General features: G+C 46.0%; 3 protein-coding genes across 8 annotated transcripts in view; 2 read left to right on the top strand and 1 right to left on the bottom strand.

Annotated features, from left to right (window-relative positions):
- Positions 1-23,208, top strand: part of LOC130296515 (uncharacterized) — a 207,867-nt gene that overhangs the window by 20,107 nt on the left and 164,552 nt on the right. For 3 of the 5 annotated variants that reach the window (XM_056548119.1, XM_056548117.1, XM_056548118.1), the window contains 2 exons: positions 37-108; positions 2,105-2,173. In XM_056548119.1, coding sequence (XP_056404094.1) covers positions 37-108; positions 2,105-2,173 — 141 coding nt within the window. The remainder of the gene's footprint in view (positions 1-36; positions 109-2,104; positions 2,174-23,208) is intronic. The other 2 variants (XM_056548120.1, XM_056548122.1) reach the window with 1 other exon arrangement.
- Positions 12,978-17,290, bottom strand: LOC130296517 (catenin alpha-1-like). Its single transcript, XM_056548131.1, has one exon. It carries the CDS (start codon positions 17,076-17,078, stop codon positions 14,379-14,381), a length of 2,700 nt encoding a protein of 899 aa, XP_056404106.1. The 5' UTR covers positions 17,079-17,290; the 3' UTR covers positions 12,978-14,378.
- IFI35 (interferon induced protein 35) overlaps positions 17,379-23,208 on the top strand; it is a 62,810-nt gene continuing 56,980 nt past the window's right edge. The window contains exons 1-2 of one of the 2 annotated variants that reach the window (XM_056548132.1): positions 17,379-17,486; positions 19,806-19,964. In XM_056548132.1, the coding sequence (XP_056404107.1) occupies positions 17,427-17,486; positions 19,806-19,964 (219 nt within the window). In that variant the 5' untranslated portion in view covers positions 17,379-17,426. Of the gene's footprint in view, positions 17,487-18,776; positions 18,796-19,805; positions 19,965-23,208 lie in introns of those variants that run through there. The other variant, XM_056548133.1, reaches the window with a different exon arrangement.

Genomic DNA, 23,208 nt, shown 5'->3' with positions numbered 1-23,208 from the left:
CACCTTCATTTCGGTTACACACATCTCCTTTGTCAGATAGGGCCTGATGGAGGGGCCGCGGTGAGGATGAAGATAACACTGCGCACTCAATGCCCTAGACAGACGCAGGTATTGTGTTTATGTACAAGCACATCCGGGATAAGTTATTTGGCTACACAGGGGAACTCGAAAAATCGGGTAACCGGTTTGGTCACTCTAGTATAGCTTTAAACTTTTTTTTAGGACAAACCCACCAATTTTAGCAACTGATGGAAAAGCCATGACTGCTTTGAAACGTGTTGCGTGAGATCCTGTGAATGTCTGCTCATCTCCAGCAGCGCAATGAAACTCCTGTTTTCGTCTTCCTACTAATTCTTTAATCAAACTATTAAAATATTATGGAGAAAAAAAATGGGTAACAGTCCTACTAGGCTAGGGGTGAGAGAAAGAACAGAAGAAAAAATGCAAAGAGTAATAAAATAAATAAAAAAGGAAAGAGAGAGAGTTTCCAAATTAAAATAGCATTTATTTAAATAAACTTAGTGGAGTGAGGTCCTTGGCAGGGCCCTTGCTTCGGACTATTCACGAGATATAAAATATAATATATAAATATACTATGAAAACTGTACTGAAGGTATATATATATATATATATATATATATATATATATATATATATATATATATAAAAACAAGATATGACAAAGAAAAGGCCAAAACGAGGTTGCACTCACCATCCACTGGCTTTATTCAACACGGTACAGGCATAGATGAGCGGAGGCAGGGGAACACCGGGACAAGTTTACAAGTTGTTTCGTGCTGGTTTGCACTTCTTCTGGCCAGCGCGAAACAACTTGTCCCGGTGTGCCCCTGCCTCCGCTCATCTATGCCTGTACCGTGTTGAATAAAGCCAGTGGATGGTGAGTGCAACCTCGTTTTGGCCTCTTCTTTGTCATATCACATTTGCTTATGCTGAGGTGCACCGCCGTGGTCCACATTTTGCCCTATCTGCATTCACATCTGTCCTCGCTTACACATACTGCCCTAGTCCTGCAAATGCTTCTTTTTATATATAAAAACAACACTGGATATTAATACCCCTATTAAATATGATTAGAACTGGACACAGAAATAGGAAAGTATTTGCGCTATATTAGGCGCCACAAGTGCTGCAAATATGGATACTTCCTCCGCAACTGGAGATGGATTGTGTATAGTCAATAGCTTGGCAGGGATGGTACTGTGCCAAAATAAGTTAGATAGCAGTAGATAATATTTCGTCGTAGCGCTTGGCAGCGCTGGATGCCCCGATTGGAGCCCACTCTACCCTGACTGCCCAGGGCTACAGTATGAGCGGCTTCAAACTCAGCGGGGGTTGTAGCTGATTGTCCACAGTTATTGTAATCCTCCGCTTCAGGACCTCGCTATCACGGCTGTCACGCCCCCTCCCCTAGACTTGCATTGAAGGGGGCGGGGAGTTACATCAAAAGGGGCGTGGCTATGACGTCACAAGCTCCCGGCTCCAGCATTCCGAACAGTTTGTTCCAAATGCTGAACAGCGGAGTACCCCTTTAAGTCATCTCACCCATGATCGTGATGCCACCAGCGCGACCCCGGACCCCTTCAGCTGCTGTTTTGTTCCTTCTTCAGGGGGTTTATAAGCACTGTCTATTTATTGTGTGGTATATGCACCATACTTGACTTAGAACAATAACACTATTTGTCTGTTATACCTCATACGTGATTTTGAATGTGATAAGAATAAAAATTATTGAGCATTGGAGTTTCTAGCTCTATCTTTTCTTTCTTTAAAGGGTTACCATGGCGCTAAGACATCTTATCCCCTATCCAAAGGACAAGGCGTAAGATGTCTGATTGCGGGGGGGGGGGGGGGGGGGGAGTGGTGGAAATGGGGCGATGCTGCTGCTCCAGTCTAGGAAACCTCTGTGTTTCCGGGACTGGAGACGTGACACCACGCCCCCTTGTGACATCACGCCCCCTTGTGACATCACTCCCCCCTCCCATAGACATGAATGGAAGGGACTTGGCGTGACGTAATATAAAAAAAAAAAAAAAGTATAAAGTAAAAGAAATAAGTGTTGACCGAGCCATCTTCTTCATTCTAGGAATGGTATGTACATGATGGGAAAGAGGACGAAGAAGAATTCCTTAGAAAGGAGATTGAGAAATACAAGGTAAGAAGTTTTGTTCTTATTCACTCACTTTATAAATCACAATTAAAGTCGATTGCGAGATCTGTTAAGTGCGTGTGGCGGTATTTCAGGGCAGGTGCTGATGGGAACCTCTGCGAGTATCAAGGCAGCACCGATAACACTGATCAATGCTATACTATGGCGCATGTTCAGTGCAATCAAAAGATTACATGTAAGTGTCCGCTATGGGGACTAAAAAATAGTAAATAAAAAGGTAAAAAAATAATGTTAATAAATGTGAATAAGCCCCTCCCCTAATTAAAGTTTTTCAATCAACCCCCGTTTCCCATTTTTCAAATAAAATAATGTAAACATATGTGGTATCGCTGCTTGAGGAAAGGTCCGAACTATTAAAATATAAAGTTAATGAAACCGCACAGTCAATGGCGGTATATGTGAAAAAATACCAAAGTCCAGAATTGACTAAATTCATAAAAAATTCATAAAAATAGACAAAATTCATAAAAATTCTATCAAAAAGTCCCATCAAAACAAAAATGGTACAGATAAAAACAACAGATCACGGCGCAAAAAAATGACCCTCATACATCCCAGTATACGGAAAAATAAAAGAATTATAGGGGTCAGAAAAGGAGAGTTTTAAGCATACTATTTTCTAAGAAAAAGTTAAAAAGTAGTAAAATAAAACAAAACCTACCGTATATACTCGAGTATAAGCCGACCCGAATATAAGCCGAGGCCCCTAATTTCACCCCAAAAACCCAGGAAAAGTTATTGACTCAAGTATAAGCCTAGGGTGCGAAATACACCATCCCCCCTGTCATCATCCAGACCCCCGTCATTAACACCCCCGTCATCATCATCACCCTGTCATCATCCCCCCCTTCATCATCATTACCCTGTCATCATTACCCTGTCATCATCCCCCCCTTCATCATCACTACCCTGTCATCATCCCCCCTTCATCATCATTACCCTGTCATCATCACCCCTTCATCATCATTACCCTGTCATCATCCCCCCCTTCATCATCACTACCCTGTCATCATCCCCCCCTTCATCATCATTACCCTGTCATCATCCCCCCCTTCATCATCACTACCCTGTCATCATCCCCCCCTTCATCATCATTACCCTGTCATCATCCCCCCCTTCATCATCACTACCCTGTCATCATCCCCCCCTTCATCATCATTACCCTGTCATCATCCCCCCTTCATCATTACCCTGTCATCATCCCCCCCCTTCGGAAGGGGGTCTGGATGACGACGAAGGCCCGGGCAGTGGTCGTCAACCTGAGGACCTCCAGATGTTTCAAAACTACAACTCCCAGGATGCCCGGACAGCCGATGGCTTTCCGGGCTTGCTGGGAGTTGTAGTTTTGAAACATCTGGAGGTCCGCAGGTTGAAGACCACTGAGGGCGAAGAGTTCACTCGAGTATAAGCCGAGGGGGGTGTTTTCAGCACGAAAAATCGTGCTGAAAAACTCGGCTTATACTCGAGTATATACGGTATATAAATTGAGTATCTCTAATCGTATGAACCTACAGAATAAAGATTAGGGGGAGATTGAGCAAAACCTGTCCAGAGGAAAAGTTGCTGAGTTGCCCATAGCAACCAATCAGATCGCTGCTTTCATTTTCCAGAGGCCTTTTCATAAACGAAAGCAGCGATCTGATTGGTTGCTATGGGCAACTCAGCAACTCAACAGGTTTTGATAAATCTCCCCCAAGGTGTAATTTTTACAGTAAAGTGCGCTACGTAGAAATGGAAGCCCCCCCCCCCCCCCCCCCCCCCCCAAAAGAAGCAAAACTTTTTTTTTTTTTTTTTTTAAAGAATTTTGCTTCGCTGTAGATTATGTGGTAAAATGAGTGAAGGCCGTACAAATTACAATTCGTTATTCATAAAACAAAACATAAAACATATGGGTCTGTAGGTGGAATATGTAAAGACTTATGGCTAATAAGAGGCGAGGAGGAAAAAACGGACACACGCAAAAGAAAAAAATTGGCGCATCCTCAAGGGTTATTTTGCTGACAATAAAATTGCCTGGAGAGAGGAGTTCTGTATAGTTGCTTAAAGGGGTATTCCGATCAGACATCTTATCCCCTGTCATTTGGATAAGATGTCTGATCGTGGGGGGGCGCTGCTGGGACACCCCCCCCCCCCGTGATCTCCGTGCAGCATCCGCATTTTATGCAGGACAGCTTCTCCAATCTCGGAATCCTCTGTGTCTCCTGGACTGGAGATGTGATGTCACGCACCGCCCCCTCCATTCATGTCTATGGGAGGGGGCGTGACTTCCGTCACGCCCCCTCCCATAGACATGAATGGAGGGGGCGGTGCGTGACATCACATCTCCAGTCCTGCAAACACAGAGAGTGGAGAAGCAGTCCTGCATAAAATGCGGATGCTGCAAGGAGATTGTGGGGGGATCTCAGCGGCCGGACCCCCCGCGATCAGACATCTTATCCCCTATCTTTTGGATAGGGGATAAGATGTCTTTGGCCGGGTTACCCCTTTAAAGGGGAACTCTGGTGGAAACAAGTGGAAAACAAATGTTTTCAAATCAACTGGTGCCAGGAAGTTAAACCGATTTGTAAATTACTTCTATTTCAAAATCTGAAGTCTTCCAGTACTTATCAGCTGCTGTATGCTACAGAGGAATTTGTGAAGTTATTTTCTGTCTGACCACAGTGCTCTCTGCCGACACCTCTGTCCGTGTCAGGAACTGTCCAGATTAGAAGCAAATCCCTATCGAAAAAACCTCTCCTGCTCTGGACAGTTCCTGACATGGACAGAGGTGTCAGCAGAGAGCACTGTGGTCAAACTGGGAAGAACTACAGAACTTCCTGTGGCGCATATAGCAGCTGATAAGTACTGGAAGGATTAAGATTTTTAAATAGAAGTAATTTACAAATCTGTATAACTTTCTGGCACCAGTTGATTTGAAAACATTTTTTTTTCCCACTGGAGTTCCCCTTCAAAGCGCAACTGTCATGACATTTTGGTGTAATAACCTGCACACAGCCTTTGTTATAACCACCACCTGCACACAGTACAATGTTTTTACCTGAAATTTGGCGGCTTTCATGACTGCAAAAAAGGCTTTTATTCAAAGCCACTGACGGTCAGATAGGCGTGGCGCGAAGTACGCGATGCCCCGCCGCTGCCATGCCCACCCCCACCCTGTATGTCCGCGCTGGGACCTCTGTGTGATTGACACACAGGTCCCAGCGCATGCGCCCTTCAGCCAATCTAACCTGCGCGCTGCTTTGTGTCATCCAGCAAGCGCTCGCTCCCCGCCGCAGTCTTCCTCCTCATTCCCCCTTGCCAGTGCTAGGTGCAGATACCGCGCTTCCTCTCTGCACCTAGTGTCGAGAACTAACCTGATTGCGCGCTGCTCTGCACAGGCGCACTGAGGAGGAAGACGCTGGCGGGAGCGAGCGCTTGCTGGATGACACACAGCAGCGCGCAGGTTAGATTAGCTGAAGGGCGCATGCGCTGGGACCTGTGTGTCAATCACACAGAGGTCCCAGCGCGGACATACGAGGTATCGCGTACCTCGCGCCACGCCTATCCGACAGTCAGTGCCTTTGAATAAAAGCCTTTTTTGCAGTCATGAAAGCCGCCAAATTTCAGGTAAAAACATTGTTCTACCCACCACCTGCACACAGTACAAAGGCTGTGTGCAGGTTATTACACCAAAATGTCATGACAGTTGCGCTTTAACAATAGAAAAAGGAATGGGACCAACCAGGACGGGGCCCTCCTCTCTCTCCAAGGGCCCCATGGTCTGTCACTCTATTACGTACGTCCTTGGATTCAAAGCATTGACTACACCCAGAGGCTCTTGTCCTAACCTGTAAACACTGAAGATACCATCTCCTGCCTGGGGCCTGATGGGAAGGCGAAGAGGATTCCAGGAATCTCATTTTTCCATCGGGCTGAACGTTCAGAGGTCATTTTCCACCGCACAGTCGTGATATCAAACGTGTTACAACATTTCCAGATACGGCGCATTGTTCGCATTCTTCACACGAGCGCGGCTGATAGGGAACAGGGCACCAGATACAGAAAGTGCCGTATACAGTGTATATATAGAACACAAGTGATAGCGTCACCTTTTAGGATTGTCATCGCGGTCCGGGGGAAACATCCGAAAGACTATGCTTTGCCTGTACCAATATATATATATTCCCTTACAACCTACTATGGTTAGTACTAGGTTAGGCTACGCTCCAATCACAATTTTGCAATACGGTTTTGTATCAGTCCCCCCCCCTCCCAAAAAAACAAAACAAAAGCGCTACAACAAATAAAACTTTACAAAACCGTATCAATTGTATGCTTAATGCGGTTTGCATTGACTAAAATGTTATAAAAACTGTAGATGGGGGATATACGGTATTTATAAACCATTGTACAAATGCTGGAGCCGGGAGCTCGTGACATCATAGCCCCGCCCCCTCATAATGTCACACTCCACCCCCTCAATGCAAGTCTATGGGAGGGGGCGTGACAGCAAGTCTATGGGAGCGTCATGCCCCCTCCCATAGACTTGCATTGAGGGGGTGGGGCGTGACATCTTGAGGAGGCGTGGCTATGACATCACAAGCTCCCGACTCCAGCATTCAGAACAGTTTGTTCCAAACGCTGAGCAGCGGAGTACTCCTTTAAAGGAGGTCTAGGCCAGATAGTAAAGAAAAGAAAAGTAAACAACTCCGGTTAGGCTGCATTCACACTTCCTTTTGACATTACGGTTGCCGGATCTGGCTGGGGGAGGGGCAAACCGGGCTCTCTCGTACCCCAGCCGGACCAGCGCTGAAATCAATTTACTTTAATGAGCTGGAGTCAAACGGTGACTCCGGTCGGCTCATTTTTGACCCGTATGCGGTTTCCTGACCGGACCTAAAACCATAGTATACTACGGTTTTAGGTCCGGTCACATAACCGGATACGGGTCAAAAATGAGCCGACCGGAGTCACCGGATCTGGCACCTGTATTGTAAAAACGAAGTGTGAATGCAGCCTTAGAGAAGACGTCACCTGTAAATCAGGGGACAGGGAGAGGAACAGGGGGTCTGTTATAGGGGAAAGTATAGCATATAAATTATACTATAATCATTACAAAATGGCTAATTTGGGGGTACAATTTTTTTGGGATTGGACTGTCACCCCTGCCTGGCATAAAAAGGTTGAGAACCACTGCCCTAGATGACAACGTTCAGGCCATTAAAGTCAATGGCACATGCATTTGTATATTCAATGGCAGATTTGATTGGGCCACAGACAGCACAATTGTGATGTATTCCCATCTGGCCCATTTATGTATACCAGCCTTTCCTAAAGAGTGTGCCTCCAGCTGTTGCAAAACTACAACTCCCAGCCAAAGGCTGTCCAGGCATGCTGGGAGTTGTAGTTTCACAAAAGCTGGAGGCACACTGGTGTATACCATTAAGCAGAGTTCACACGACTGAAAATCTGCACGGAATTCACACCGCAGAATTTCCGCTGCAGAACAATTGATGAGAAAATCCCGAATTCCGTGGCCTGGAAAATCATAAGTCCCGTCTCATTTTTTCAGCTGCATTAAAGTCAACGGGGCTTGATTTCTGCCGAATTTGTGCGGAATCCGCATTAACTTTGACTGTTCAATTAAATAAATTCTAACTTTTTAATGAGCTGCGGAATTCATGCAGAAATTCTGCATGCATTTCCGCACGAATCCTGCAAATGTTCAAAAACTGCAGAAAATCAACACGGATGCAGAATTCATGCAGATAGGCGGAATTTCCGCCATGTGAATGCGGCTTTAGTTTATGTTCACACGGCAAAATTTCTGCACTGAATTCTGCAGAAATTAATTACCCATTCACTTTAATGAAATTCCTGTAGCAGAAATTTATGGCCAATACACTTCTATGGGATTCCGCTGTCCCAGTCACACAGCAGACTTTCTGCTACAGGAATTTCATTAAAGTGAATTGGCTAGAAATTCATGCAGAATTTAGTGCAGAAATTCTAACGTGTGAACAAAGTCTAAGGGTGAAACTACACGATCAGGTTGTAATGGGCGTGATGCTTAGTCCCGAATTGTAACTCCCCCCCCCCCCCCCCCCCGGGCAAATTCCACAGTATGCCCAGTGAAGCTGCTGAACTGTACCAAAATTCCGTAGTGTGCATGGGCCCTAAATGTCTGAAGTGTGAACCCTGCATCTATCTGGAGATCAAAAGCCTCCCGACCCCCTCCAGCCTTCTTTTGGCTGCTGGAGGGAGTCAGGAAGAGGAGAGCAGCCGAGCAGTTTTTTTTTCCCGGCAGTATTGCGCAATTTCCAATCACAGACGTACTGCTGCCCCAGCATTCTAAACATTTTGTTCCAAACGCTTGGAGCGGCGGTCGTAACGTCACAGCCACACCCCCTCGTCACGATACACTATACCCCCCCCAATGCAAGTCTATGGAAGGGGACATGCACTGAGGGGGCGTGGCGCCTGCCCCTCCCACAGACCTGCACTGAGGGGGCGTGGCTGTGATATCACGAACGCCGGGTGCACTGCAGAGATCGCTGGGGTCCCAGCTGCATGACCCCTGCGATCAGACATCTTATCTCCTATCCTTTGGATTGGTGATAAGATGTCTAGGGGCGGAGTACCCCTTTAAACCAGGAATAGAATAAAAGTGACTTCTCCAAAACCAGCGCCAACCCCTTTCCTCAGGTTGTGTGCGGTATTACAAAACGGCCCCATTCACTTTAACAGAACTGCGCTGCAATACAACACACAACCTGTGGACAGATGGGGCGCTGTTTTTTGAGAAAAAAAAAAAAACTTTTTCTAATCCTAGATAACCCCTTTAAAAGGGGCACTCTACTGCCACATTTTCATCTTTAAAAAACTAGGCTAACCCTCGACGCCCAACACCGAAGACAAAAAAAAACTCACAACACGAAGGCTATAAGTAAATTCAAAATTTATTGTTAAACGTACAAATAAAAATCTGGATTATTACAGTAAAACAAGCAAAGTAGTAAAAACCCTACAAAGCATTTTTTTTTTTATTTTTTAAAGTTATAAAAGTAACACAAAAAAGAGCGAGTGTAAAAGTAAAAACACACACAATGTAAAAACACTCCATGTGGTAAAATGCAAAAAAAACAAGAGAAAAGGCAAATAAATAGAGGTGCGAGAGGTGAGGGGCCGTCACCTCTACATGTAAGTGGGCCAGCGGAGGATTTGTACCAAATACTACAACACAGTAGGCCTCATGTATAGAAACATAAGCTGTTGCCCATAGCAACCAGATAGCAATAAAATGTAATCCGATTGGCCGAGGTAGTTTTTATACAGGAGGTTCCATGTTTAGAACCTGCTACAAAACTCATCAATATCCACCATTTTCCTACCAGTGCGCCTCCAGCTGTTGCAAAACTACAACTCCCAGCATGCCCGGACAGCCAAAGGCTGTCCGGGCATGCTGGGAGTTGTAGTTTTGCAACAGCGGGAGGCACCCCGGTTAGGAAACACTGACCTATGTGGCGTTCGGACACCTCGTGACTTCATATAGTGATGAATTTAGGAACAACATGACAAGAACACTTAAAAAGGGGGGGGTTGTATACTATTGACCGGTTCGGCATGGACCCGCTTTGCGTACGCCCCGTGGGTCACAGAGAGTTGAAGCGTCCAAGAGAGACCATGGCCGCAAGTGCGCCAAAAGTATGAGAAAAACATGGCGGCTGCTTTCCAGAAACAGCGCCACACTTGTCCTTGGTGGAGTCCGGTATTGCAGCTCAACACTACAGGAAAAAAAAAAAGCCGAGCTGCGATTAACACGCTCAACCAGTGGACAGCTGTGGCGCTGTTTTAGGAAGGCAGCAGCCATATCTCCTCCCCCCCCCCCCCCCAAGCCTAGACATCCCCTTTAATGCAGAACAAATTTGTGTCGTGTGAAACCCCAAAATTACTTAAATAGGTGATCTACAAAGACATTTGGTGAAGAAAGTGGTGGCGTGGCGAGGAGACGGGAAATCAAAAGGGTTCGGGTCTTAACTGTTGCCCATAGAAACCAGAACTTCACTTTTGGTTTCGGTTTTAACTGCTGCCTGGTTGCTACGGGCAACAAAGTCTTACTACAAGGCCCCATTCACATTACAGTATTACCATCTCGACCACGGACATTAAAAGGGGTACTCCACTGGAATATAATTTTTTTTTTTTTTTTTTTAAATCAACTGGTGCCAGAAAGTTAAAACAGATTTATAAATTTATATATATTTAAAAATCTTAATTCTTTCAGTACTTATCAGCTGTATGATCCACAGGAAGTTTTCTTTTTGAATTTCCTTTCCGTCTGACCACAGTGCTCTCTGCTGACACCTCTGTCCAGGTCAGGAACTGTCCAGAGCAGGAGAGGTTTGCTATGGGGATTTGCCCTTACTCTGGACAGTTCCTAAAATGGACAGAGGTGTCAGCAGAGAGCACTGTGGTCAGACAGAAAGGAAATATAAAAGAAAATAACTGTGTGGATCATACAGAAGCTGATAAGTACTGGAAGGATTAAGATTTTTAAATAGAAGTAATTTACAAATCTGTTTAAATCAACTGGTGCCAGAAAGTTAAACAGATTTTTAAATTACTTCTATTTAAAAATCTTAATCCTTCCAGTACTTATCAGCTGCTGTATGATCCACAGAAAGTTCTTTTCTTTTTTTATATTTCCTTTCTGTCTGACCACAGTGCTCTCTGCTGACACCTCTGTCCATTTTAGGAACTGTCCAGAGTAAGGGCAAATCCCCATAGCAAACCTCTATGGAAAGTTCCTAAAATGGACAGAGGTGTCAGCAGAGAGCAATGTGGTCAGACAGAAAGGAAATATAAAAATAAAAACTTTCTGTGGATCATACAGCAGCTGATAAGTACTGGAAGGATTAAGATTTTTAAATAGAAGTAATTTACAAATCTGTTTAACATTCTGGCACCAGTTGATTTAATTCTATATTTTTTCCAGTGGAGTAACCCTTTAAGTGCCTACCCATCCACTACAAAGTAGTGGAATGTTACCCCAACTAGGGTGCCTTCAGCTGTTGCAAAACTACAACTCCCAGCATGCCCGGACAGCCAAAGGCTGTCCGGGCATGCTAGGAGTTGTAGTTTTGCCACAGCCGGAAGCACCCTGGTTGTAAAAACCTGTAGTAATGCACAATGTGACCTTGGCAGCAGAATCCCATTGAGGTCAACCAGAATCTGCCGAAAATCCATAGTGTGAACGGGCCCTTAGGGTATAAAATTTGCTGTAGGATTTGTTGCGCAATTTTGGACTTCCCTATAATCGTCTAATAGGGAAGTCAAAATCCACAGCAAATCTGCATGTGTGAACAGACTCTTAAAAAGGGGTACTCCGGGGAACACCACATCCTCTACTCACATAAATGTCTGACCACCCGGCTCCAAACCCCAAAGCGCCCTGGCCCCCCACCATCGGAGACGAGCAGGAATGACAGCCCGCTCAGCCAATCACTGGCGCATATGGATACCCAGTCTTAGCGTGTGATTGGCTGAGCAGGTGGTCACATGAACCAGTCTCTGAAGGTGGGGGCCGAAGCGTTTACGGGAGAAGTGGGCTACATACAGGAGATTGCGGGGGTCCTATTGTTCAGTCAGACATCCTGTGGATGGGGAATAAGTTGTGCTCCCCGGAGTACCCCTTTAGGACTGTTGCCATTTTGTAACCGCACGCCGCCGAAAACGTACAAGGCCGGTATCGCTTTCCTAACGGTATAAGCCACGGAGAGTGAGGAAAGCCTCCGTCAACACTGACCACTAGAAATCCCCCTAGCGTGCGGGCAAAATGGCGACGTACCCCCCACGATGAAAGACTTGGAACGCACATAAATCATAAAACCACTTAAAAAAAAAAAAACATCAAACTCCTTTGGTGAACGAAGAATTAGTAAAAAAATAATATATAGTCTCTTCTTGTGCAATAGCCCTTTAGTGTTAACAGCCACGTATAAGCAACCGCCCAGACTCATGCGTTGCGAGCTTCCCGCCAGTATTATAAGGCTATTATAGATCGGAGCCAGGAAGCCTTTGAAGCATCGTACCGCTTAACCTGAATAACGTTATAGTGTTATATACATGGTCACAGTATTGGGGGGGGTGTGGGGGGGGTCGATGCATAGATTATATGGATTGCTATAGGAGTTGTGCAGTAAACGCCAGAGACTCCTGGCCAGGCTGGAGGTATAGGTATATATATTAGTTTACGCAGGGGGCTGCAGAAAGTGTGGTCGTTCTGTGACTTTTAGTTATACATCCTTAGATATAGATAGATATATTTATAATAAAATGTGTGTGTGTGTATATATATATATATATATATATATATATATATATATATATATATATATATACACACACCGTGTATATATATAAAAAAAAATATAAATTATAATATATATTTTTATAAAATGTATTATAATTTATAAAATTTTATATACACATTTTAATATATATATATGTATATATTAAATTTTATAAATTATAATACATTTTATAAAAATATATATTATAATTTATAATTTTATATATATATATATATATATATATATATATATATATAAAAAATGTATATATTTTTATAAAATGTATTATAATTTATAAAATTTTATATATACACATTTTAATATATGTGTATATATATATATATATATTAAAGTGTATATATTAAATTTTATAAATTATAATACATTTTATAAAAATATATTATAATTTATAAAAAATGTTTTATCTATCTATATATACATACACACACTTTATTATAAATCTATCTATCTATATCTAAGGGTGTATAACTACAAGTCCCAGAACGACCACACTTTCTGCAGCCCCCTGCGCAATCTGTTTACATAGCCAAACAATTATTGCCAAAGTTATGTCTCCACCTACACATGTTGCAAAACTACAACTCCCAGCATGCCCGGACAGCCGCTGGCTGTCCGGGCATGCTGGGAGTTGTAGTTTTGCAACATTCAATACGACCGAAGAAAACAAAAAAAAAAAAAAAACACGTAGGGGGGAGATCAAAGCCTGTCCAGAGGAAAAGTTACTGAGTTGCCCATAGCAACCAGATTGCTTCTTCCATTTTGAAAAATGAAAGCGGCGATCTGATTGGTTGCTATGGGCAACTCAGCAACCGCCCCCTGGACAGGTTTTGATAAATCTCCCCCATAGAGCCATGACACCTACTGTAATCCGCTCTAACACTGCAGCCCTCCCAACTGACACACAACTACAACTCCCAGCATGCCCACGCCAGAAAATTGTAGTGTGAATTCAGGGGGATGCAGATTGCTGCCCCAAAATGTTAGTGTGTGTGTTTTTTTTTTTTTTTAAAGAATAATCTAATAAATTAAAGATATATATATATCTAGGTGAACAGGATAAATAGGTCACCCCATTTAAACAGAATAGACAGTATATACCCAAAGAATTTAAAAAAAAAGGGGTTATGCAGGAATAACTTTGAAAAACAGCGCCAACCCTGTCCTGAGGTTGGGTACGGTATTGCCACTTCGCTTCATTCACTTCCATGAAACAGTCGCAATACCGCACTCAACCTGAGGACAAGAGTGGCGCTGTTTTAGTCTGTTTTTTTTAGTCCTGGACAACCTGTTCAAGTTATGTGCAGCATTGCAACTTGCCTCCATTCGCATTGCTGGAACCGAGCTGCAATACCGCACTCCGCCTGAGGACAACAGTGGTGCTGTTTTCAGCTTTTTTTTTCTAATCCTGGATAACCCAGCCCTTATCCATTACACTGCCCCAGACGAACCCACAGCCTGAGTACTAGCATTGTAAGCAATATGGCCGCCTGGACTGTGCGGAGGCAACCAGTAAAAGTTTATAGGTTAATAATGACACTATAATTATAGAGATTATCTAGGTTATAGGATCATTCCAGAAGTCTAGGCTTAGTGCCATATATATGTAGCATTCATAGTCTGTGAAATATGGAAATCCTGGAACCCAATAGGGGGTGCATATAGGTTGCTAGTGGTTGTAAAGGAAGGGGGTACCCAAGTGTAAGCCCTAAATCAAGACAAGGGGTATTTTAGATGGGCCGTCCCTTTAAATATTTCCATTAGTGGTCAGAATCACCATAATTGGGGATCTAGAAATGGGGCTATGAGTAGAGGATACGGTCACTATCTCAGAGGTCTATTCAGATGCTCTCCATGGCTTTGAACTCACTGAGGGCCTGCACCGGGTTGACGTGCTTCTTCTGAGACGCCCGCTTGATCATTTGGGTCTCGTTGGGCTTCTCTCTCTTGACGAGGGGCTTCTTCTCAGGAGCCTTCATTTTCCAAGACACGGCAGGAAGGTTCAGAGAAGCCATGCCCTGGGATTTCTGATACTTGGTGGAGGCCACGTAGGAGGCCTTCACGGTTTGCACCACGGCATTCATGAGATTCTTGGCCGCTTGGATGAGGGACATGGCACTGTCGGCTCCGGAGACCACCAGCTCGCCGCCAAGATTTTGGACCTCGGCTTTTACCTTGCTGCAAATGTTTAACTGGTGGCAGTATAAGGCAATGCGCTGGAGATAGGCTAGGAGGTCCTGTTTGCAGGCAGAGTCAGGGCAGTGGTCGGCAATGGTTCTGCCCAATTTATCCATTCGGGATCCAGCCTCCGCAATTTTCTTGGCTGCCCCGATGACATCTGAAGCATTCTTGAGGGGTCCTTTGCCCCTGGTGAAGTCGGTCATCTCCATCATGATCATACACATCTGCTTGGCCAGGACGATAATGTCATTGCCGCTGTCATCCCATTTGGACACCTCGGCATCCAACTTGCTCTTCTCTTCCTGGAAGCTTGCCACCTCTTCGGCAATTTTAGCCTTTTGCTCCTTTGGAAGTTGAGCCATGATGGCACGGGCACTCTGCCCAGCGATGAGCTGATCATCTTCTGTCTGGATGCTGGTACGGCTCCTCACATCATAGTCCTCAGTCTCGAAGTCGGAGTCATCCAGTTCTTCGGGGGTTCTTATCATGAGGACGGCTTTTCGGATGTCCCGGATGCCATCGTACACAAGTCTGGAGGAGTCAATGAACTCGTTCTCGTCCACTGGTTGGTTGGAGTCTCCAGCAAGTGCATTGGCGGCAGCTTCTACTTGCTCAGCGAAGCGTGGCATGACAACATCTGACAGGAGTTTGGTGGCTTCTAGCACCTTCTCGGAGTAGATGCCAGCCTCATAGTTCTCCATTTCAGCAGTGACAACGTGGATAACTCTTGCTGCCCGGCCACGGATTGCGCCAGCCGTACGATCAAGTCCATCAACATCTCTTTCCTGGAGGGCAATGACGCACTTGTTGACATCCTCCAATATGTGGTTCTCTGACACTGCCAAGAAGTCATCGATGGAAGTGATGTCATCTACGGCATCCGTCAAGATACACACTTGCTTCTCCCACTGTTCCTTGAAAATGTCCATATTGTCCATGGCTACCTTACTATGAGGTTTGGCCGCCAACGCCAAGGCTGCGTTGATGACCTGGGGGCAGAGAGCTTCGAGCTGGTTGGCAGACATGCGGACAATTTTAACCCCATCTTCGTTGTTGGATATAGAGCACGCCAGGTTGGCCACTTCGATCAATTTGGTGGCGTGCTCGCGGAATACCTGGGCGTACTCTTTTACTTCCTTCTCGTTGCCATTCTTGGCGGCCTCAATCAACACCAGGAGGGGCACGTTGGTTTCCAGGAACGAGTCAGACACATGATCCATCACCGCTTTGCGTAGCTGCCTGCGTAGATCTCTGGTCTTTTTGGTCATCCGGTCTATGGCCATGTTGAGGGTGTCGCTCCTTTCTCTGCGGCCGGCATTCCCCATGTACTCCGTCAGCAGATCCTGCAGGGCTTGCCTCACAGAGTTACACTCGGCCACGATCCGCTCGCGGCGGTCGTCACGGGTGCAGGCGGAATCGGCCATCAGGGCGGCACCGCTGATGATGCTCTCCAGACGTTCCTCCAGAGACGGCCTGTAACGCTCCTCGCTGAAACCCTGGGGGTCCATGACGATCTGCTTGTCGAAGTTGTTCAAGGCCACGGCCAGCTCGCCGCCAGGCAGGGCGGGGGCATCGTCGGCGGTGGTGGCCTGGGCGGCGTTGGAGATGCCGGTCACCGCTTGCTGGAGCTGTTTGTAGACCAGGTCTCTGTTGGCTCTGTAGGCGGCCACGTCCGGGTGCTGGAGGCAGGCTTGGGTGGCGCTGTAGAGGATGGGCACGTTCTTCTGCAGGATGCCCCTCGCCGCCGCCATCTGATCTCGGTGCCCGCCGTCCTTTAGCTCCTGTTGGCGTTTGGCGGTCATCACCTGCAGTTTGTCCACCTCGGCCTTTAGGGCTTTGTAGTGGATGCCCAGGTCCTGCTCGGTGCCCGCACCCCTCAGCTTTACGATGCCCTCCTCCACCACCTTCAGCTGCACCAACAGTCTGTACACATCGGCCATGTCTGCCAGGATGAGCAGCCGAGTGACGGCGGACAGCAGGGTGCGGGCCGCCCGGACCACGTTCCCCCTCTTCACCGAGGAGCAGGGGTCGTCAGCGAAGTCCCCGGAGGCCGACCTCATGAGCTCCCCCTGGCCGCGTACCTCCTCCACTGCGGCCGCCAGCTCCTCCCGCAGGTACTGGCTCTCCCGGGCGATCTTCTCTCCGCTCTCCAGGAAGTTCTGTGTCGCCTGCTCCACGGAGGCGGCCAGGACCTTGGCTTTCTTGGAGCGGCCCTTCTTCTTGGCGGACGGGCCCTTGTTGCTGCTGTTCACCAGGGTGGTGACCTGGGTGACCAGCGGTTCCAGCAGCCGCTCCACGGCCAGCGTGCGGATCTCCAGGGACTTCGGGTCCCACTTCAGGACAATGTCGGCCGCGCTCATGGCTGCGTCTGTGTGTGTGTGCGCTCGGCGGCGGCTGCGGGGATTGATACGGGAAGGGGGGGAGCAGGTGAGACCAAATGTATGAAAACTGCGGGGAGGCTCCGCCCTGACTGACGAGTATTGTTCCCTGATCCTGGGGGAGAGGGGGCGGGAACTTCCGGCTCACCTCTCAGCTCCCCCCCTTGCCAACATTCCCTTGTCCACCCATCCTGGGAGAAAGCAGTGACGTCATGCGCCACACCCGAGGGCGGGGCCCAGCGCTGAGCGACACGAGGGAGGGGGCTGGGTCATAGAGTGAAACTGTGTACAGAGAGTCAACAACGTCCCGCAGTCTGGGCTCCTCCGGGCATGCTGGGAGTTGTAGTTGTGCAACAGCTGAAGAGACACAGGTTGGGGATCACTGTTCTAGTAAATTAGCGTAAGAGTTTGCAGCTGGACATGCTGGGGCTTGTACTTCTACAGACTCACAGGAGAGGGTTAATAGTACTTTAGTAAACTCTTAAAGGGACAGTGACCTACACACTAGAACAGGGGATTTTCAATCTTTCCCTATCTAGCTTAACGTTTCCTAACCAGTGTGCCTCTAGCTGTTGCAAAACCACAACTCCCAGCAAGCCCCGACAGCCGAAGGCGAAGCCGAACATTGCTCTAGCTGTTTTCCCAAGAAGGCTGGGAGTTATAGTTGTTTAACAGCTGGAGAGAAACAGGGTTGAGATCACTGTGTGTAAGTTCCCTGTCCATTTAAGAGTTTGCAGCTGGACATGCTGGGGCTTGTAGTTTTATAGCCTGAGGAAAAGACCCACAGGAAGGGGTTAATAGTACTTGTAAACTCTTTAAAGGGGTACTCCGGCGGAAAACATTTTTTTTTTTTTTTTTAGGTCTTTATAAGTCAACTGGTGCCAGAAAGTTAAACAGATTTGTAAATGACTTCTATTAAAAAATCTTTACCCTTCCAGTACTTTTTAGCAGCTGTATGCTACCGAAGAAATTCTTTTCTTTTTGGATTTCTTTTTTGTCTTGTCCACAGTGCTCTCTGCTGACATCTCTGTCTGTGTCAGGAACTGTCCAGAGCAGCATAGGTTTGCTATGGGGATTTTCTCCTACTCTGGACAGTTCCTGACACGGACAGAGGTGTCAGCAGAGAGCACTGTGGACAAGACAAAAAAGAAATTAAAAAATAATAGAATTTCCTCTGTAGCATACAGCTGCTAAAAAGTACTGGAAGGGTAAAGATTTTTTAATAGAAGTAATTTACACATCTGTTTAACTTTCTGGCACCAGTTCATTAAGGAGTACCCCTTTAACAAATGACTTACATATTTGAGCAGAACGACAACTCCCAACATGCCTGATGCCTGCCTCAAGTTAGTGCAGTGTTCCCCAACCAGGGTGCCTCCACCTGTTGCAAAACTACAACTCCCAGCATGCCCGGAATCACTAATGACTGATCATATGACGTCTTGTCATGATGTTACATGACGTATGATCCTGGCTCCTAACTTTCTTTCCTGGCTCCTAGATTAATAACACATTTGTCAAACCCTGTTATAAGTGATTACAGTGCAGTTACATCCCATGACTACAGGGGGTGCCTTTTCTGATCAGAGTCGTTTACTTCTACTCCATTCAGCCCAGACCGCCATGATGACTTTTTCCAGCCTCAACAGAAACTACCAAACAAACATCTCCTCCTCCCTTACCCATATTGTTCTGAATGGTAGAAAGGGTATTTCTAGGGTCAATTGATGGATGGGAGGGGGGCAGAACTGGTCGTTAAAGGGGTACGCCGCCCCTAGACATCTTAAAGGATAAGTGACAAGATGTCTGATTCAGGGGGTCCGACATGCTGTGACACCCCCCCCCCCCCCCCCCCCTACAATTTTCGGGCTGGCCCCGCGGCATTCTGAACATAATCAAGACCTGTGTAGAGGAAAAGTTGACCGGTTGCCCATAGCTTAGATTGCTTAATTTATTTTTTAAAAGACATCTTTAAAAATGAAAGCAACGATCTGATTGGTTGCTATGGGCAACCAGTCAGCTTTTCCTCTACACAGGTTTTGATAAATCTCCCCCCATTATGTTAAGAACGCCGGCTTCGGGCGGCCGTGACGTCACGCTACGCCACGACCACTCCATTCATGTCTATGGGAGGGGGCGTGGCGGCCGTCACGCCCCCTCCCATAGACATGAATGGAGGGGGCGTGGCATGACGTCACGACCACGGCCGCCCGAAGCCAGCGTTCTGAACATAATGGGGGGAGATTTATCAAAACATGCCCAGAGGAAAAGTTGCTGAGTTGCCCATAGCAACCAATCAGATCGCTGCTTTCATTTTCCAGAGGCCTTTTCAAAAACGAAAGCAGCGATCTGATTGGTTGCTATGGGCAACACAGCAGCTTTTTCTCTGGACAGGTTTTGATAAATCTCCCCCAATGTTCGGAATGACTGGGTGGCGGCCCAGAGATCGCGGCGGGTCCGGACAGATAGGGAATAAGATGTCTAGGGCCGGAGTACCCCTTTAATGCCCCTCTCCCCCCCCCCCCCCCACTCCGCGGGCCCCATTGCAGGACCTGAGACCATTCTTCTGGGATAATGGGACACTGCCTGAAATTTAGGATTATATATATATATATATATGTAAATAGTTGTACTATATTGTGGTATACAGTTGTCTATGCTTACATAATGATACGTATAATAGTTGTCATTCATTGTTACTTTCCTTAGGAGAAACATATGGCCGTAATCGAAGATATTGCTAAACTGGAGAAGAAGAAGGAAGAAGCGGAGTCGATTGCTCAGAAGTTTCAAGTCAGAGCAGAAAAAGAAGAGAGAAAACTGAAGGAGAGTGCAGAGGATCTGCGGGATCAGGATCAGAAGTTTCAGGTTAGTGTCAATAGGATAAATTCACAAGGTGCAGATGGGATGAGGCTGATAACGGCGCAGACTTGCGGTTTCCTTCTAACCAGCAGTCTTAGTCCTGTGCTTCCTGGTTAAGCAGTTGCTCAGAACTACAATTCCCAGAATGCATTGCTTTCCATCAGCCTTCTCACCCTGTCGACTCTCATCCCACAGCACTCCTGCCAGTTTCCTGCCCAGATCTTCTGCAGAACATCTCATTTCACAGCAGACTATGATACAGTCAGTAAGGTTGCATCACCTTATATTCATTCCCAGTCTGTTCCTCTGCCTGGGACATTGTTCAGCACAAGACAGTATGATGTAAACACACATCGTTCTCTCTAAGGCTGTGTTCACATGTGACACGGTATGGCCACATTTGACTGTGACTTTAAGAAATTTCACAGAGATTATGCACATTTCTCAGGGGGCGGGGCTAGAGCTAAGAGACATTATTAAGACATGCCTCCTGAGACAGCCGAAGATGATGCGTTGTCTTGGGAGAAAGGGAGGAACTGTGGAGCTAGAGACAACACCACACTGACAATGAGAGGGCTGCACAATGTCCTGTCAGAGAAGGAGCTGCTAAGACAACACTACACTTACAATCAGAGGACTACACAACTTCCTGTCAGAGAGGGAGCTGGGGAGCTGCTAACAGGCGACCACACTTACAGTGAGAGGACTACAGAACTGTCTGTTAGGAGAGAGGGAGAAGTTGTGGAGCTGCTGAGACAACATCACACTGACAATGAGAGGAATACACAACTTCCTGTCAGTAGAAGTGGAGAGGGAGGAGCTGCTGAGACAACACCACACTGACAATGAGAGAACTACACAACTTCCTGTCAGGGGTGAATCACGTAAATACATGCTGAAGCCAGTAAAAAAATTTGAAACCGGAATACCCCTCTAAACTGCCCATCCGCATTTGATTGAAGTTGGGTAAACCCACAAATTTCAATGGGATCCAAATGATCCGTAAACAATGGAACAAAAAATGGAGAAAGCGAAAAACAGGGGTGCCGCAAGCAATTCACAAATAGCGTTACTAGGTATACAGCTAAGAGTCTAGCGACACTTTATTCACATGATACAACGGTCTCAGTGGTGCATTAGTGTGCCCCCCACTATTCCTGAACAAACAACTGTCTCAACATGTTTCCCCCAATAAACTAATATCAAGGTTCATCAGGGGACTAAAATCAATAGGACTAAATACATCTCTTATAGCAAAGTGATATACACACACGTCTTTTTAAAGAGCCAGAGCGGCAGACCAGTTAACCAACATGGAATAACCTGTAAGCTCAGTAGTCAACGAGCTGACAATAATGGAGTAGCCTGTGAGCACAACAACCATCCAGCTGACACCTGTGTGAATGGAACCTGAGTGATGGTCCTTGTTGGACCTGGACATCGACCCTTAGCAGAATGATCTAGATGTGCTTCTGTACATCTATGGCCCCTTTCACACTACAGGTATCATCCTGCTTTTTAACTGCTGTTATTTTACAATAACGGACGGGAAAAAAAACGGATGCAATAACTGGTAATAACGGATGATAACTGATGACCATCATCCGTTATTTTTAATGTTTTTTTTCTTAAAATACCTGAAGTTGTTAATCCATTATCATCCATTATCATCCGTTATCACCAGTTACATCCGTTTTTTTTTTTATCAGCTTTTTAACCCTTTTTTTGTAAAGCTGTACTGAGCATGCTCAGTACAAAAAAAAATGGATGTTAAAAAACCTGACAATAACTGATGATAACGGATGTTTTTTTTGAACATCCGGTTCCCATAGACTTCAATATAAAATTTTAACGTCCTGTTTTTCACCATTTTTTTTTTTTTGCTGGACCGAAAATTTGTGCCGTCAAAAATAACTGACATTAATAAAAACGGACATAACTGATGCAAAATGATGGTCAAAAAATCCCATTGACATGAATGGGATTTTTTGACAGCCGTTTTCAGAACTTTTTGCTGGGAGTAAGGGTACGTTCAGACGAGCGGATTTACAGCGCGGATTTCGCTGCGGATCTGCCGCTGAAGGACCTCTGTATGCTGCCTTTACATGTGCCTGGTCGGAGCGGCAATACGCCGCTATGAGCAGACACACTGCGATGTGCGAGTTGCCGCGAGCATACGCAGTATACTCGCACATCGAGCTCATAGAGCGGCCACGACTCGCGCATCACTTCAGTGTGTGTGCACATGTAAAGGCAGCACACAGAGGTCCTTCAGCGGCGGATCGGCAGCGTAAAATACGCTGTAAATTTGCTCGTCTGAACGTACCCTAATAAAGGTAGTGTAGTGTGAAAGGGGCCTATGTGTGTATATATCACTTTGCTATAAGAGATGTAATTAGTCCTGTTGATTTTAGTCCCCTGATGAACTCTGATATTGAGTAATATTAGTTTATGGAAGAAACATGTTGGGACAGTTACTTGTAAACAGGAATAGTGGGGGCCACACTGATGCATGACTGAGACTGTTGTATCATGTGAACAAAGTGTTGCTGGCTTCAGTAAGGCTATTTGTGAATTGTTTGTGTCACTCTGTTTTTCGTTCTGTTGTTTACGTGTCATTTGAATCACACATTTTGCCTTTAAGGACACTTGTTTTGATTATTTTCGAGTATATCTAATAGGCCATAAGGGTGTGTACAATACGTGTGAATGGCCTCCGAGCTATTTACACAGGCGGGCTGTGAGTCATCTAAGAAGGCGCACAACATCCAGTGATCGCTGACTGTACACAGCGACTATGACTGTGTGTTTGGAACAGTGTCTCCCAACCAGGGTGCCTCCAGCTGTTGCAAAGCTACAACTCCCAGCATGCCCGGACAGCCGAAGGCTGTCCGGGCATGCTGGGAGTTGTAGTTTTGCAACAGCTGAGTCACCCTGGTTGGGAAACAGTGGTCTGGATTAAACATGGCACCCGCGCTGTGTTCACCAGTCTCTGTCATTGTGTTTTTTTTTTTAGAGAAGACTTGGTTCCGTTGGAAGGAGAGGTAAAAACTGGTTTTCCTAAGGGCGCACACTGCTACGGTAGGTTAAAACCGCGGACATCAATAGTAAAAAAAATTTAAACAGCTTTAATGACATATAGACAACGCATTTCGAGAGTGCAGCTCCCTTTATCAAGACACGACTTGATGAAGAGAGCTGCGCTCTCGAAACGCGTCGTCTGTATGTCATTAAAGCTGTTTAAATTTTT

This window comes from Hyla sarda, chromosome 12 (genome assembly GCF_029499605.1).
Source record: "Hyla sarda isolate aHylSar1 chromosome 12, aHylSar1.hap1, whole genome shotgun sequence".
Lineage (NCBI taxonomy): Eukaryota > Metazoa > Chordata > Amphibia > Anura > Hylidae > Hyla > Hyla sarda.
The sequence above is the reverse complement of the archived record's forward strand: the minus strand, read 5'-3'. Positions and strand labels throughout refer to the sequence as shown.